Source organism: Drosophila subpulchrella, chromosome 2R (genome assembly GCF_014743375.2).
Source record: "Drosophila subpulchrella strain 33 F10 #4 breed RU33 chromosome 2R, RU_Dsub_v1.1 Primary Assembly, whole genome shotgun sequence".
Lineage (NCBI taxonomy): Eukaryota > Metazoa > Arthropoda > Insecta > Diptera > Drosophilidae > Drosophila > Drosophila subpulchrella.
This window is the reverse complement of record NC_050611.1, coordinates 17997879-18011367: the sequence shown is the minus strand read 5'-3', so window position 1 is coordinate 18011367 and position 13489 is coordinate 17997879. Positions and strand designations below refer to the sequence as shown.

The 13489-nt window shown below is 47.6% G+C and overlaps 2 protein-coding genes and 1 long non-coding RNA gene across 4 annotated transcripts; 2 read left to right on the top strand and 1 right to left on the bottom strand.

Annotated features, from left to right (window-relative positions):
• Positions 1–93: 93 nt before the first annotated feature.
• LOC119549514 (inhibitor of Bruton tyrosine kinase) lies at positions 94–5095 on the top strand. 2 transcript variants are annotated; one of them, XM_037857625.1, is made up of 9 exons: positions 164–331; positions 406–671; positions 728–1301; positions 1351–1478; positions 1534–1677; positions 1734–2332; positions 2391–3199; positions 3254–4145; positions 4992–5095. In XM_037857625.1, the coding sequence occupies exons 1-8, from the start codon at positions 164–166 to the stop codon at positions 4133–4135; spliced, it is 3570 nt and encodes a 1189-aa protein (XP_037713553.1). In that variant the 3' UTR covers positions 4136–4145; positions 4992–5095. The 2 variants fall into 2 exon arrangements, with proteins under 2 accessions (XP_037713555.1, XP_037713553.1); XM_037857627.1 differs by lacking the exon at positions 4992–5095 and having other exon boundaries at positions 94–331; positions 3254–4504.
• LOC119549513 (NADPH oxidase 5) lies at positions 4558–12523 on the bottom strand. Its single transcript, XM_037857624.1, has 14 exons — positions 11894–12523; positions 10464–10558; positions 9310–9424; positions 9033–9251; positions 8325–8475; positions 8052–8262; positions 7761–7990; positions 6115–7342; positions 5716–6052; positions 5464–5637; positions 5274–5384; positions 5012–5217; positions 4860–4956; positions 4558–4793 (listed from the first exon to the last, which is right to left on the bottom strand). Exons 1-14 carry the CDS (start codon positions 12521–12523, stop codon positions 4596–4598), a joined length of 4002 nt encoding a protein of 1333 aa, XP_037713552.1. The 3' UTR covers positions 4558–4595.
• Positions 9162–10470, top strand: LOC119549515. Its single transcript, XR_005219416.1, has 3 exons — positions 9162–9297; positions 9371–9568; positions 9795–10470. It is a non-coding gene; the product is annotated as an uncharacterized LOC119549515 (long non-coding RNA).
• Positions 12524–13489: the final 966 nt, after the last annotated feature.

Below are 13489 nucleotides of genomic sequence, written 5' to 3'. Positions count from 1 at the left end.
TTAGGGTAGTTTTTTAAATTAAGCGCTCCCGTGTTTTTAGTCGAGGGTTTGGTTGTCGGTTAGTTTGCCCTCGCTTTTCACCACCTGGTCACACTTCCGCACGAGCCAAAACAAAATCCACGTAAAAAGGTTGATATTCCGGCGTTTATTTATAAATTATCCGATGTCAGCCGCCAGGAGCCAGGAATACGACTGCACCACGAAGTGCAGACACCGCCAGCATGGTAACACCATCACCGCCGCGCTGACGAAGCGCTCCATTGACCACCAGAAGCTGGCGGCTTTTATTTTCAAGACGTGCGGAAATTTCGCCAATATTCTGGACGACCTGGTGGGTGGTGAAATAGTTATACCCCTAGAAGGTCTTTAATGTGTAGTACATATATAATTATATCCTAATCGTAGGGACGATCGGCGGTGCACATGTCTGCCTCCACGGCGCGCTACGAGATTCTGGAGTGGCTGCTCAACCATGGAGCCTACATCAATGGTCAGGATTACGAATCCGGAAGTAGTCCACTGCACAGAGCCCTTTATTACGGCTCTATAGATTGCGCCGTCCTGCTGCTTCGTTACGGAGCCAGTTTGGAGCTCCTGGATGAGGACACCAGGTGTCCCCTGCAGGCCATCTGCCGGAAGTGCGATGATGATGACTTCGCCACGGATTCCCAGTGAGTGGAGAGCAGGCAGCTGATGTTTTCAATTATACCAACTTACTTATATCCAGGAACGATGTCCTGGTTTGGGGCTCCAACAAGAACTACAACCTGGGCATTGGCAACGAGCAGAACACCAATGCCCCGCAGGCGGTGGACTTCTTCCGCAAGTCCAACCTGTTTCTGGAACAGGTGGCCCTGGGCGCCTACCACAGTCTGTTCTGCGACAAGAAGGGTCACCTCTACGCCGTGGGTCATGGCAAAGGCGGTCGCCTGGGCATCGGAATGGAGAACAGCCTGCCTGCCCCCAAGAGGGTTAAGGTCTCTTCAAAACTAGGCGACGACTCCATACGGGACATCAGTGTGTCCCGCCAGCACTCGCTGGTGCTCACGCAGCGCTCGCTGGTTTTCGCCTGCGGCCTGAATACAGACCATCAGCTGGGCGTGCGTGATGCCGGCGAGCACCTCACCCAGTTCAAGGAAGTGGTCGCCTTGCGTGACAAAGGTGCCAGCGATCTGGTGCGCGTGATCGCCTGCGATCAGCACTCGATCGCCTACGGCAGCAGGTGTGTCTACGTCTGGGGGGCCAATCAGGGCCAGTTTGGCATCAGTGCTAACACGCCGAGCATTATGGTGCCCACACTGGTGAGTTATTGCTTTGTACCTTGACAGCCTCTAATGGTCTTTCCTGCAGATCAAGCTGCCTGCCAGGACTACAATTCGTTTTGTGGAGGCCAACAATGCAGCCACGGTAATTTTCAGCGAGGAGAAGATGATTACCCTTTACTATGCAGACAAAACTAGATATATTAAGACGCCCAAGTGAGTTCGCTTCCTTATAATGGCGTTTTATATTACAAATATGAAACTCAACCAGCTACGAAGATCTCAAGAGCATATCGGTGATGGGTGGCAACCTAAAGAACTCCACAAAAGGGTCGGCGGCGGCTCTGAAGCTCTTGATGCTGACTGAGACGAATGTGGTGTACTTGTGGTACGAGAATACTCAACAGTTTTACAGGTAAGCCACTTCAGGCAAGTTAAAAGGCCTTTAATATCTCTGTCCTCCCCTTGCAGATGTAATTTTTCGCCCATACGCCTGCCCCAAATCAAGAAAATCCTATACAAGTGCAATCAAGTGATGGTTCTATCCGGGGATGGCTGCGTTTATCGGGGGAAGTGCAATCAGATAGCCCTGCCGTCTTCAGGACTGCAAGAGAAATCCCGCGGGAATCTGGACATCTGGCAGGACAACGATCAGAACAAAACGGAAATCTCCCGGGAGCATGTGATCCGCATCGAGCTGCAGCGAGTGCCAAACATCGACCGAGCCAACGACATATTTTGCGACGAAGGATTCTCCTCCTTTGCCGTTTTGCAGGAGTCGCATGCCAAATACTTCCGAAAGCCCACACTGCCGCGCAGGGAGCACAGCTTCAAGAAGCTACTGCACGAGACCAGCGACTGTGATGCTGTCCACGATGTTGTGTTCCATGTGGATGGCGAGAAGTTTGCGGCCCACAAGTTCATAATTTACAGTCGGGCTCCAGGACTTAGGGAGCTCGTACGCTGCTATCTGGACAAGGATATCTATCTGAATTTGGAGCATTTAACGGGGAAGATGTTCGAGCTGATTCTAAAGTACATATACACGAGCTACTGGCCAACAGAGGATGGTAAGCTAAGATTATAATCAAAACAAGTTCCAATTGATAATCGAAAATTCTTATTTAGATATCGACTGCATCCAGCAAAGTCTGGGGCCCGCAAATCCTCAACATCGAACCCGCACCTGTGAGATGTTCCTGCCGCATCTGGAGAAGTTTCAACTAGTGGAACTGGCCAAGTACGTGCAAAGCTACGTGCGTGATTCCCAATTCCCAATGGTCAATATCCGCCAGCGCTTCAATCGCTTGCATCGCTCCGATTACCCGGAGCTTTACGATGTGAGGATAGTGTGCGAGGACGGAAAGATACTAGAGGCCCATAAGTGCATGTTGGTGGCGCGTTTGGAGTACTTTGAAATGATGTTTATGCACTCGTGGGCGGAACGCTCTTCTGTCACCATGGAAGGAGTTCCCGCGGAGTACATGGAGCCGGTTCTGGACTACCTGTACAGCCTGGAAACTGAGACCTTCTGCAAGCAGGGTTATCTGGAGACTTTCCTTTACAATATGATCACCATATGCGACCAGTACTTTATAGAGTCCCTACAGAATGTGTGCGAGTCGCTCATCCTGGACAAAATTAGCATACGAAAGTGCGGCGAGATGCTCGAATTTGCCGCCATGTACAACTGCAAGCTGCTGCAGAAGGGCTGTATGGATTTCATTTGCCAAAACCTGGCAAGAGTGCTTTGCTATCGCAGTATTGAGCAGTGCGATGGGGAGACTCTGAAGTGCCTGAATGAGCACTATCGAAACATGTTTAAAAGGGTGTTTGATTATCGGCAAATAACCCCATTCTCAGAGGCTATAGAAGATGAGCTATTGCTCAGCTTTGTTGACGGTTGTGAAGTGGACCTGGATTATAGAATGGATGCGGTTTGTGTTTACCAATTCTGTCTTTTAATTCTTTCTAATTTGATTTGTTCTTAGGAATCCAAGCTCAAGCAGGCCGCCAAGCATAAACAGAAGGATTTGCGCAAGCAGGGTGCTCGTCATCAGTATGAGCAGCAGGCCATATCTAGTATGATGCGATCTCTGAGCGTCAGCGAATCGGCTCCAGGGTCAGAGGTGCCCTCATCCCCCCAGGAAAGCGCTCGCAGCGAGGCTAAAAACTGGTCGCGAGTGGTGGACAAGAAGGATCAAAAGCGGAAACAGGCTGAAACTGCTTTCAAAGTAAACAACACTCTTAAGCAGGAAGAGCCACCGACTCCTGAACTGATTCCTATTGAAAGGAAGCCCCTGAAGGAGCACACACCTCCGCCATCCTCCTCCGAAACGGAATCCACCACGCCGTTGAGCAAGAGTTACAACCTTGACTTTAGCTCCTTGACGCCCCAGTCGCAGAAACTGTCGCAAAAGCAGCGGAAGCGTCTATCCTCCGAATCGAAGAATTGGCGTGCCAATAACCCACCCCTGGTGGATCAACCCACCACTCCAGTGGCCGTGCCGAATGCCTGGGGAGTAACTGCCACTCCATCGGGTTCTTTCAATGACTCCTTCACGTCTCCAACCACTGGAAGCAGTTCGGATCCGACTTCATTTGCCAACATGATGAGGGGACAGGCGGCCTCCTCCACCACATCCACGGAGCACGGGCAGAGCTTCTCACGCATCTTGGCCGATGAGAGGAGACAGAGGGAAACCTACGAGCGGATGAGGAACAAATCGTTGGTTCACACGCAGATCGAGGAGACTGCCATTGCCGAGCTGAGAGAGTTCTACAATGTGGACAACATTGATGACGAGACCATAACCATTGCCCGCATGTCCAGGCCCAGTGACATCAACTTTAGCACCTGGCTGAGGCAGTAAATGGTTACAGGTAGCTTAGTAGTTTGAAGTGTTTGTCTTGTAGTTTTTGTTTTTATTTGAGTGTCCGAATTGTGAGGGATTTTTGAGGCGTTCTACTGCGACCGGGGCATCAAATGTAGAACTCGGAGCCGCCTGCAAAGAAGCTCACGATGTACTCGTTCTGAACCAGATGCAATCGGGGAATTGGACGGCAAATTGGGTAACAAACTTTATTGCATGAGCACATAGATTATACATATAGATATAGATATTTACAAGCTGGGGGACACACTCAACAATGAGGCAACAAGACAAGTGACGAATAAATAGCCATCTAAGCTAAGCTAAACCGAACCGAACCCGAAATAAACCCGTTGCTTATGCAAATGAGAACACGATGAACGAGGGGGATTGACACAGAGTGAGATGGGGGAGATGAAACTGGACGGGGGTATAGATGGAGGCGAGGGATGTGACTTGTTCAGAAGCACTCCTTACGAAAGGCGAATCCGTACTGGTCGCACTTGTATCTCAGCGTTTTGGCCAATTGTGGTGGGCCACAGTAGAAGACGGTGACCTTGCCCTTTTGCTGGGCCTGCAGCTGCTTGAAGACCTTATCCCAGTTGGGTCTGCCGGCATTGGTGCGGGTCTTCAGGCCAGTGATCAGATCCCGCTTGCCCTGGTGAGGGATATAATGAAGTAGTTTAGAAAGGATTGCTTGGGAGGCCTTTTTTTCTGGGCTTACCTTCTCGTGCAGCAAATCCAAAGCCAGTTGAAGTCCCACTGCCTTCATGTCGGTTCTTTGCAGGGCACTCGTTATGTACATATGCATGTCCAGGAAGCTGAGGAGAAACCATTGGCTAACTTCCACCCATAGATACTTTCAGCTGAACTCACCGCTCCATGGCTCCGCCCAGCTCCGCCTGCTCGATCTCCAGTTGGGACAGCAGATTGACGAACCACTCGAAGGATCTCTGATCCCGGTTTATCCAAAAGAAATCCACCTTGCGCAGGTTCATCACAGACTTGGGTATCTCGCTAGCCCACTCGAACTGGCATCTCGGACAGCTGTGCCGGGCCTTCCAGTATCGATGCATTATGGACTGTCCAGGGGATAAAGCAATAAGATTGGATCAAGCATTGTATAAAGTTAACATACCTGCAGGATGGAGGCGAATGGAGTGACGCCAATGCCCGTGCCTATAAGCACAGCATGCTGGGCTCCAAAAATGTGACTGGAAGGCGCTCCATAAGGACCATCGATGAAGATCTAGGAGGAGGATCACAAAGTTAACATTAGGATTAGGTTAGTGGATTAGCTCTGGTATGTGTGTTGGTGTAACCCGCACCTCCATGACTCCCGCATCGAGTGTGACTTTGCCACCGCTGTTAGTTGTGGAGCTACCAGTTGATCCGCCACCGCCTCCGCCTGATCGGTTATTTATGGAGGTGGACAGGGAGCGCAGGAAAGTGGGACGCCGCAGAATGGACTTTCTGCTGCCCGATCCCGTTTGTGTTTGGTCCTTCGATTCGTATAAATTAGTTCGGAATTAGATGGCTTGGATGGGTTAGTTAAGGGAGCTCAGCAGCCGGCAACTTACCTCCAATGGCTTGGAGGCCACCTCCGCCGCCAAACTAAGTCTGGCCACCTGTAACTTATCCACTGGATCCATCTTGGCACCCAGTTGACCCTGTTCCGCGCGGCTGACCGGACTTGCTCCATTGGCTTCTCCGGACGCCAGCTGATGTTCCCGCTCCTCCATGCTGGGCGTCTTGAAGGCGATGATCGTCGGCTTGGTACGCATGTAGCGGAAACTCTGCGCCAGCGACTTGTTCTGCGGACTGAGGTAGGCCAATCCCACGCTGTTGTTCCTGGCCCGACGCACCCGCTTCTCATCGAAGGCGGACTCGGATTCGGAGCGACCCAGTGCTCGAAGGCTAGGATAGGATACGAGATAGGTCAGTATCTGATTGAATTTATATCTTTAGTTAATACTTACGCCTTGAGGCGACTCCTCTTTTTGCTCTTCACACTGATGTCCGGCAGCGAGATGCTCTTCTCCAGCGGTCTCTGCTTCAGGTTGGAATCCTCCCGTTCGGGGTCACCAAGGAAAGCTCCATTCGGAACGCCCTTCTTGGGCTCCACCGTCTCCTTCCGGGAGAAAGTCCGCTGCAGACTCTTCTTGATGCTGCGTATGCGATTAACCCCTGTGGCTGGAGGATCCGTTGAAGCTCCCGCCGTGGGCTTACGATTCTGGCGAGGTGGACGCACTGGCGGCACAGCCTTCACGGCCAGATTTCTGGCCAGAAAATCCGTTTGCGGCGTTGCAGATCTCTCTCCCGCCAATGCAGGATTACGGGCCTCGTTGAGGAGCATAAAGCTGGGTGTTGGAATCGCGTGCATGTGCTGAGGGATCTCCTGCGAGGAGCCACCTTGCTGGATCTTCTGCTGCTCCCTCTCGAAGTAGCGATACAGTCGGTTGGTCCACTCGCCCACGGTGCGTATGTGCAACCACATGTAGTCCTCCTGCTCGGGCGCCGAACTGATGGTGAACGGATGCCACTCGTAGTTGGCAATGGCCGGAATGTTCACGAAGACGTAGTCTCCGGGTCGGAAGTTGAAGTGATGTGGTCGCTTGATCACCAGGTGCACCACCTTGGAGGGCAGAAGCAACCCAGAGCTGATATACGTCTTGCCATGCTCTCCCCGCATCCAAATGAAGCGGAGTGCCCGCTCAACTATGTAAACTAGTCCCGGCAGCAGGAACCACTTCCAGAAGTTGGGTCCATGAAAGAGGCACAGCACCCAGAATGGCACGTACAGCAGATGAGTCCAGTAAAAGATTTCAAAGCTGCCCTTTCGCCGCACGAAGGGCTGTGAGCACACGAACATCACCATCAGAATGACCAGCAGAGCTACTCCCGTGGGATTGGCACAGCCCGGAATTAGGCCAAACAATCCAGGACGATCTGTGAGTAGCCACTCGCCGATGGTGTAGTGTCCGGCATTAATGTTTGGATCGTTGATCACGATGATCGAGAAGTTGAACAGATGCATAATCGTATGTATAAGGCTCAGGACGGAGATTGTGATGCCGGTGAGTTTGTGCAGGTAGACATGGTGATCCAGCGGGAGGTAGGAGGAAAGGCCCCGTCCCCTTAGATAAGTCAGCGAGTGCCGCAGCATCAGGACCAGGACCCAGGCACAGTTGAAGTTCAGGCATTGTCCTGGGTTAGAAAATATATTTTATTTTAATATCATAGGTCATTGGGAATAAGTCATATTACACATTAAATAACCGAAACTGAGGAAGTTTGAGTTATCGTACTTTTCACTATGTTGTATTTACATTGGATTCATTAGATCCAACAAAATTCATATAAAGCCAAAATTAGCTACCACAATCAACTACTTAATTTAATCTGAGAGTTTACTATGCTATTAAAACATAAAATACCATTTTCCTATGGCTTCCTGATAAAACAAGAGAGTTTACCCAGTTACGAGGGAGATTTATCATGGTTGTAAAATATAGTTAAACAGGTAATTGCAATGAAAGGTCATAAAATGTAGAGTTATTTATATTCTTGAGTTAGCTACTACAGCAAGCTAGGTTTTTGCGGTTGGGTCAATACCAGTACTCACCACAAGCTCTGGCTATAATCACGAATCCATTGCTGGCACGGTACTGAATGGCACGGGAAATAAAGAGGCACAGGTTGACGGTTATGAAGAAGAAGAGGTACGTGACGAAGACCTGGTTATTTTTCATATAGGCTAGCGAGAACTGATGGGGCAGGGTATTCCAAAATCTCCCCTTTGCAGCTCCTCCCGCCTGCCGATCCTCTGCGATGGGCACTAACCAGCGATCGATCCTACGGATTGGAATTAAATCAGTGTTTAAGATCCTTTCTTTTATCTCTTTTTAGTTCTCACGTTATGCTGAGGTTTTCCAGTAGACCACCGTGCTTATGAAGCTGGTTCTTCAACGCCTCGTAGGTGATTTCACCGCTGTTTTGTGGATCGGCATCCTCGAACATGGCGCTAGTGAGGTCCTCGATCTGGTCTTCAGAGAACTCCATTCCGTTCTCCTTGATGCAATGTTGTATGACATCGTGCAGCTCCTTGTGCTGGATCAGTCCGTCACCTGGTAAGTTGGGAAAAATGCATCAAGATGAAGCTTGATTTGATTTCAATATGTAAACCCACCATCTATATCGTAGACTTTAAACAGAAAGCGTATCTTGTCATCGGCCGACTGGCCAGAAAACTGGTGTATCGCGTCGATAAACTCCTGCAGCGAAATGGAACCCGAGTTGTCCTTGTCGAAGATTTGGAAGACGCGCTCCGTGAAGAAAGGCTGTGAAAAATTATAAATGATAGATTATAAAAGATATAATATACATACATTATTAAAATGTTAAAACTAAACTTTAGATATTGATAACGTATACAATATTATATTATATATCTTTTTTTTTTCTCTAAATATGACAACAAATTTAGTTTCTGAAGCTTTTTGATAAGAAAGCAATGCATAGGTTAGGTTAGGTTAGGTAGGAGTGGTTGGAGATTAGATACTAATACCCACACTAAGGCCACACTGAGCCCCTTGTGATACCACGTGATCTCTGAGCAGATCCTTTTCCCTAGCTCATGGGTTATTTGCTTTCGCGAAGTATTTTGTTAGGAAACATAAGAGTTTTTGAATGTTTACGCCTTGAAAGCAAAGCATAAATCTGTAAAAATTCAATTTCTATTGTCAGAGAATTCACAAACCTATATTTTTCACATTTTTAGTTATATTTTGAGAGCTAACTAGTTAATAACAAAAACGGGTTTGAGAAAAAACTATCTATTGCCCCGTAATAAGTTTGAACATAGACTTGCAGTTTCTAACTCATTCCCGCAACTCACATTTTTTGAGGTGACGATCTTCTGGAACTCCTCCCTTCGGATCTCCTGTTCGTTTCCCACGGTTGTGCGGAAGAGCTGTTCCAGGCGGGTCAGGGAACTCTTGTCGAATCCTGTCCTAGGTCGGGAGTTGGTAAGGTGTGAAATGAACTCCATCACCTGGTTGGTGGATATCAAGTTGCTGCCATCTACCTCTATCAGGCGATACAGTTTATCAAGGACCTAAAGAAGGATTTAAGGATCTTAAGGAATTATTTTTGACCTATCAGTATGTACATACCCCCCTCGTGTGCCAGATATCGCGGAAGTTCTTGAAGCTAACCCTCTTGTTTTCACCGCAGATCACATAGGCCACCGACTCAATCTGTTCGGCGAAGTCCATCTGGCGATCGTCGCTGAAAGAGGCCAAGATACGTACATATAAACACTTCAAATTTAACGATACCCAATATAGGTACTCCCACCGCTCTTGGTATGGCTACACAGAAAAAGATTACTAAGAATACGATATTCTGAAAATCAAAAGATCATATGTAAAGGTAATTTTAAAATGAGTCATAGACATAAATCTTTAAATTGATTTCGTTAATAATTAATGCTTTTATTGATAAGAACAATATTAAACTGATTTATGAAGTTGAATCACTCAGCAAGATATTATCGAAAATATTTTTAAAAAACTGGAACTGAAATTGAATAGCCTGTTTTTACTGACACATATTTTTCAATCTTTATCTTTGCCGATTTACATATGTACTCCATCAGCACTTGGCAGACGAATGCCAAATTATTTTGATTAGTGTGTACGTTCAAAGAGAAATGTGTACATTAACAAGGCGTGATGATGTTATGCGTTGTATGGCGATTTAATTGTTCTGGATCTGGCTTTATAAATGTGTGATACGATATGATATCGTTTTCATTCTTATTTTTTTTCTGTGCACGCAATACCCGAACTCCCTAACCCGAACCCGCATCCCCAGATATCGCTGCTGCTGCTCGCACTATATTTGTATTTGAATGACTTCATTACGACAGGCAGCCAATGACAGTTTCTGGCTGCAGAGCAGAGTGGAGCTCCAATCCAGAGCCAACTTTAGAGGCAACTGTCGAGGCACGCGGACTATGTTAGCTGTTGTATATGTTAACACACGGCGCAGATAGCATCGCCATGGGCAACGGACATCGTCTGGGAACGGAGCTGGCATTGGCATCTGGCATCTGGGGCTTCTGGTCGGCGCAGCTGGAATGCCTGGAGCACGCCAGCCAGGTGCGTGTGTGGATCCGCCTAGTGGATCGGATCGCATCGCATCGGATGGGATGACTATTTTCTCCAAGGCGAGCTAATTGTTTTGGCACCGTTGCAGCAGCAACAGCAGCAGCAGCGATCTCAGAGGATAGGATCCTCCACCTCCTCGAGCAACCCACACTTACGTTAGCCGACCCTTGAGGTGCTCGATCCAGCGATCTTGCAGCAGATAGCCATTCCGCTCGAGATCAAACAGCTGGAAGAGCTTCTGCTGGAATTCCTGTAAGTAAGACCGAAAAAAAAAACAAGTTGTAAACCAATGAATTTATGCGTCTCCCTTTTGCTGGGCAAGTGTTAATTTATTTACGTTCGCATTGTTTGTAGAAGCATTTGTTTATGCCCCGCAATTGGAAGATTTATAAACGCGGCGAGTGTTTACAGATAATGAGCATAATCAAGTGAGTTCTGGTCCCACGATTCGGGGTATATAGTACCTACATAACTATGCGGTAGTGATGAAGACGAATGGCATAAATTAGCCGCCTATTAATATTTAAATCGCATTCGATCTCACGATCATGAGAGCCCCAGCATTGTCTGCAAATCGAAGCGCATCGTCTTTTGCATTTGGTCACAGTTGGCGATGCGATCGGATGGGGAGATCTCCCGGCGATGATGAAAAATGTGCATTTTTAACGGATGAGCCCTGACTGGTTAAACGGCTTTCGGGAAGCCCATAAAAACAAAATACTCGTGGCCGCTCCGGCGAAACAAAATAAACACCAGCCGCAAAAACTGAGCCCATCAACCAAAACGGGTTTTACGATCGACCAGCGATCGGGTAAAGGACCACAGAATAAGTGGCACAAGGTCAGAAGCTCTGGATCGCACTTTTTGAGACCCATATCCATATCCATTACCATTCCCAAACCCATTTATTTGGCTCCATTTGATGATGTTATTTATGGCAAATCGCAGGAAACTAGATTGTTTTTAATGCGGTATCAACAGAACATAAATAAATATGTCGTTTTTAGCCTGGGTGTTAACCGATCGGGTCTTAATTTATAGTTTTCATCGCGGTATTACAGCATATAAGTTTAAGAGGGGGAATCATTGGTTGATAATTTCATATTAAAAGAGGGGAACCGAATATCACTTTCACCTTGAAGTACCAGCATTATTATATTAGAAATTTAGGAACACGTTTTTTATAACAGGATCAATGGTAATGGATCAGATGGTAACAATGGGTGTTTCATTTCATATGCAAATAAAGCTGTTGAACATCATTTTTACTTTGAAGTACCAACATTATAATATCAGTACATGTAGGTATTATAATTTTTTTTCAAGATCCCGTTTTTATATATACTGTATTACTTTTTAAACTGTTAGGATCATGTTTTTATATATTTTGTTTCATATTTGATATGATTAATTTGTTATATATATCCCGTTTTTGTACATATTATTCCAATATATGCATTATTCAAAATGTTAAGATCATGTTTTTATATATATTGTTCCATATTTTATATTATTTATTTGTTTTATACATTTTTATTAATTTTTGTTTCAATTTCACTTTAAAGGATCCTCCTGAAGGACTCACCTCGTCCAGGAACAGCTTGCGGAAGGCCTCCCTTGTGTGCTTTCCCTCGCCCTCGTCGAAAAGAGCACTGCACTCGGATATGAGCAGCCAGCGCTGCTTCTCCCGGCGCGCCTCCAGCTCCATGGAGCTGCAGTTCTTATCTAAATTGAGGTTGTATCGTTCCATGTAAAAGTTTGATTGCCGCTGATTCGGATTTCCATTTCCATTTCCATTGGCGCTGGCAATCGCTTCCTGTTTGCCAACGCTGGCAACCAGAATGCTCGGCGAACTGGCCACATTTGCCGCCGGTTCATCAGCACTGGCGTCCACTGCATCCAGATCCAGAATGGCGGCTTCACTGCTATCACTACTACTATCACCATCTGGCTGCACTTCCTCCGCACTTGCATCCTCGGGGGAATCACGTGCGCCATGCAATCTCTCCAGATACTGGGCAGCCTGCTGGAGCACGTGACTCACAACCGTGGGAGCTGGCTGCTGGATGGGCTGCTGGGCAGGAGTCTGCGACTGGGGCAGCTCATCGGAGAAGGACACTTTCTTGGGCGAGCGCGATGGAGTGGCGGGTATCTCCAGGGAGCGACTGGAGGAGACCGAACCGCGATGGTTGTTGGACTCCTGTTCGGCGTCCATGTCCTTTGGGGCAAGGAGACGACTAACTAAGGGGTTATCACCAAAAAGCACTGGCCACTTGAGTTCACCACATGCCAAAGGAGTGGGTTATTGTATTATCCTTGAGTTAACACACGGTTGCAACACTAATGCACAGCAGCAACACGTTTGCACAGGAGCAACACGAGGAAAGGTTTGGGCTAAGGAGCAACACCAAGTTGAAACTCAAGTTAACCACGTGCCAAGGGATTGTGATATAATTTCTGGATATAATCCTCGCTTAACTGCTTCAAACACAGCAGCAACACGTCGGCGGCACGGCAGCAATATGAGGATTGCACAGCGGCAACACGACTTCGAAATTCAAAACTGAACCACACTCAAGTTCAACACATGCCAAAGGTGTGTAGGAGTTAGCGCTATTAGTGGGTATTATCCTTGCGTCGGGGGTTTGAGCACATAAATAGCAGCAACACGACGACGGTACGACAGCAACACGACGACGGCACGGCAGCAACACGACGCGACTCTGGTAAGAAGCAACACCAATCGGCGGCAGCGGCGAGCAGCAACTGAAAGCGAAAGCCAGGCAAGTGAGGTGAGGGCCTCGGATCGTATCGGATCGGAGTGCTATAGCTATAGAGCTGGATGGTATGGTATGGGTGAGCGAGACTCAGCCGATCGCCGAACGCTCGACGCTTTGGAAAACGCGTTTGCCCAATATCGGTTCAATATTTCAGGCTTCTGCCAGCCAGCGAGTTTTAGAATGGACATGCAATGTCCCAGCCGATACAGTAAGTATCTTTGTATCTGAGAGTATCTACATCCGACTCATAAAATGGCTGCTACGATCGATGATTGCTCCCGTGTCTATCTATGTGTGTGTGTGATGTGCCTCATGTTCTCGATATTCTAATTTGGTTTTTTGCGACTCATAGCGTTGGCTTCTGTGTACTTATTCGATAAGGGCTGCAAATAATTCAGGTG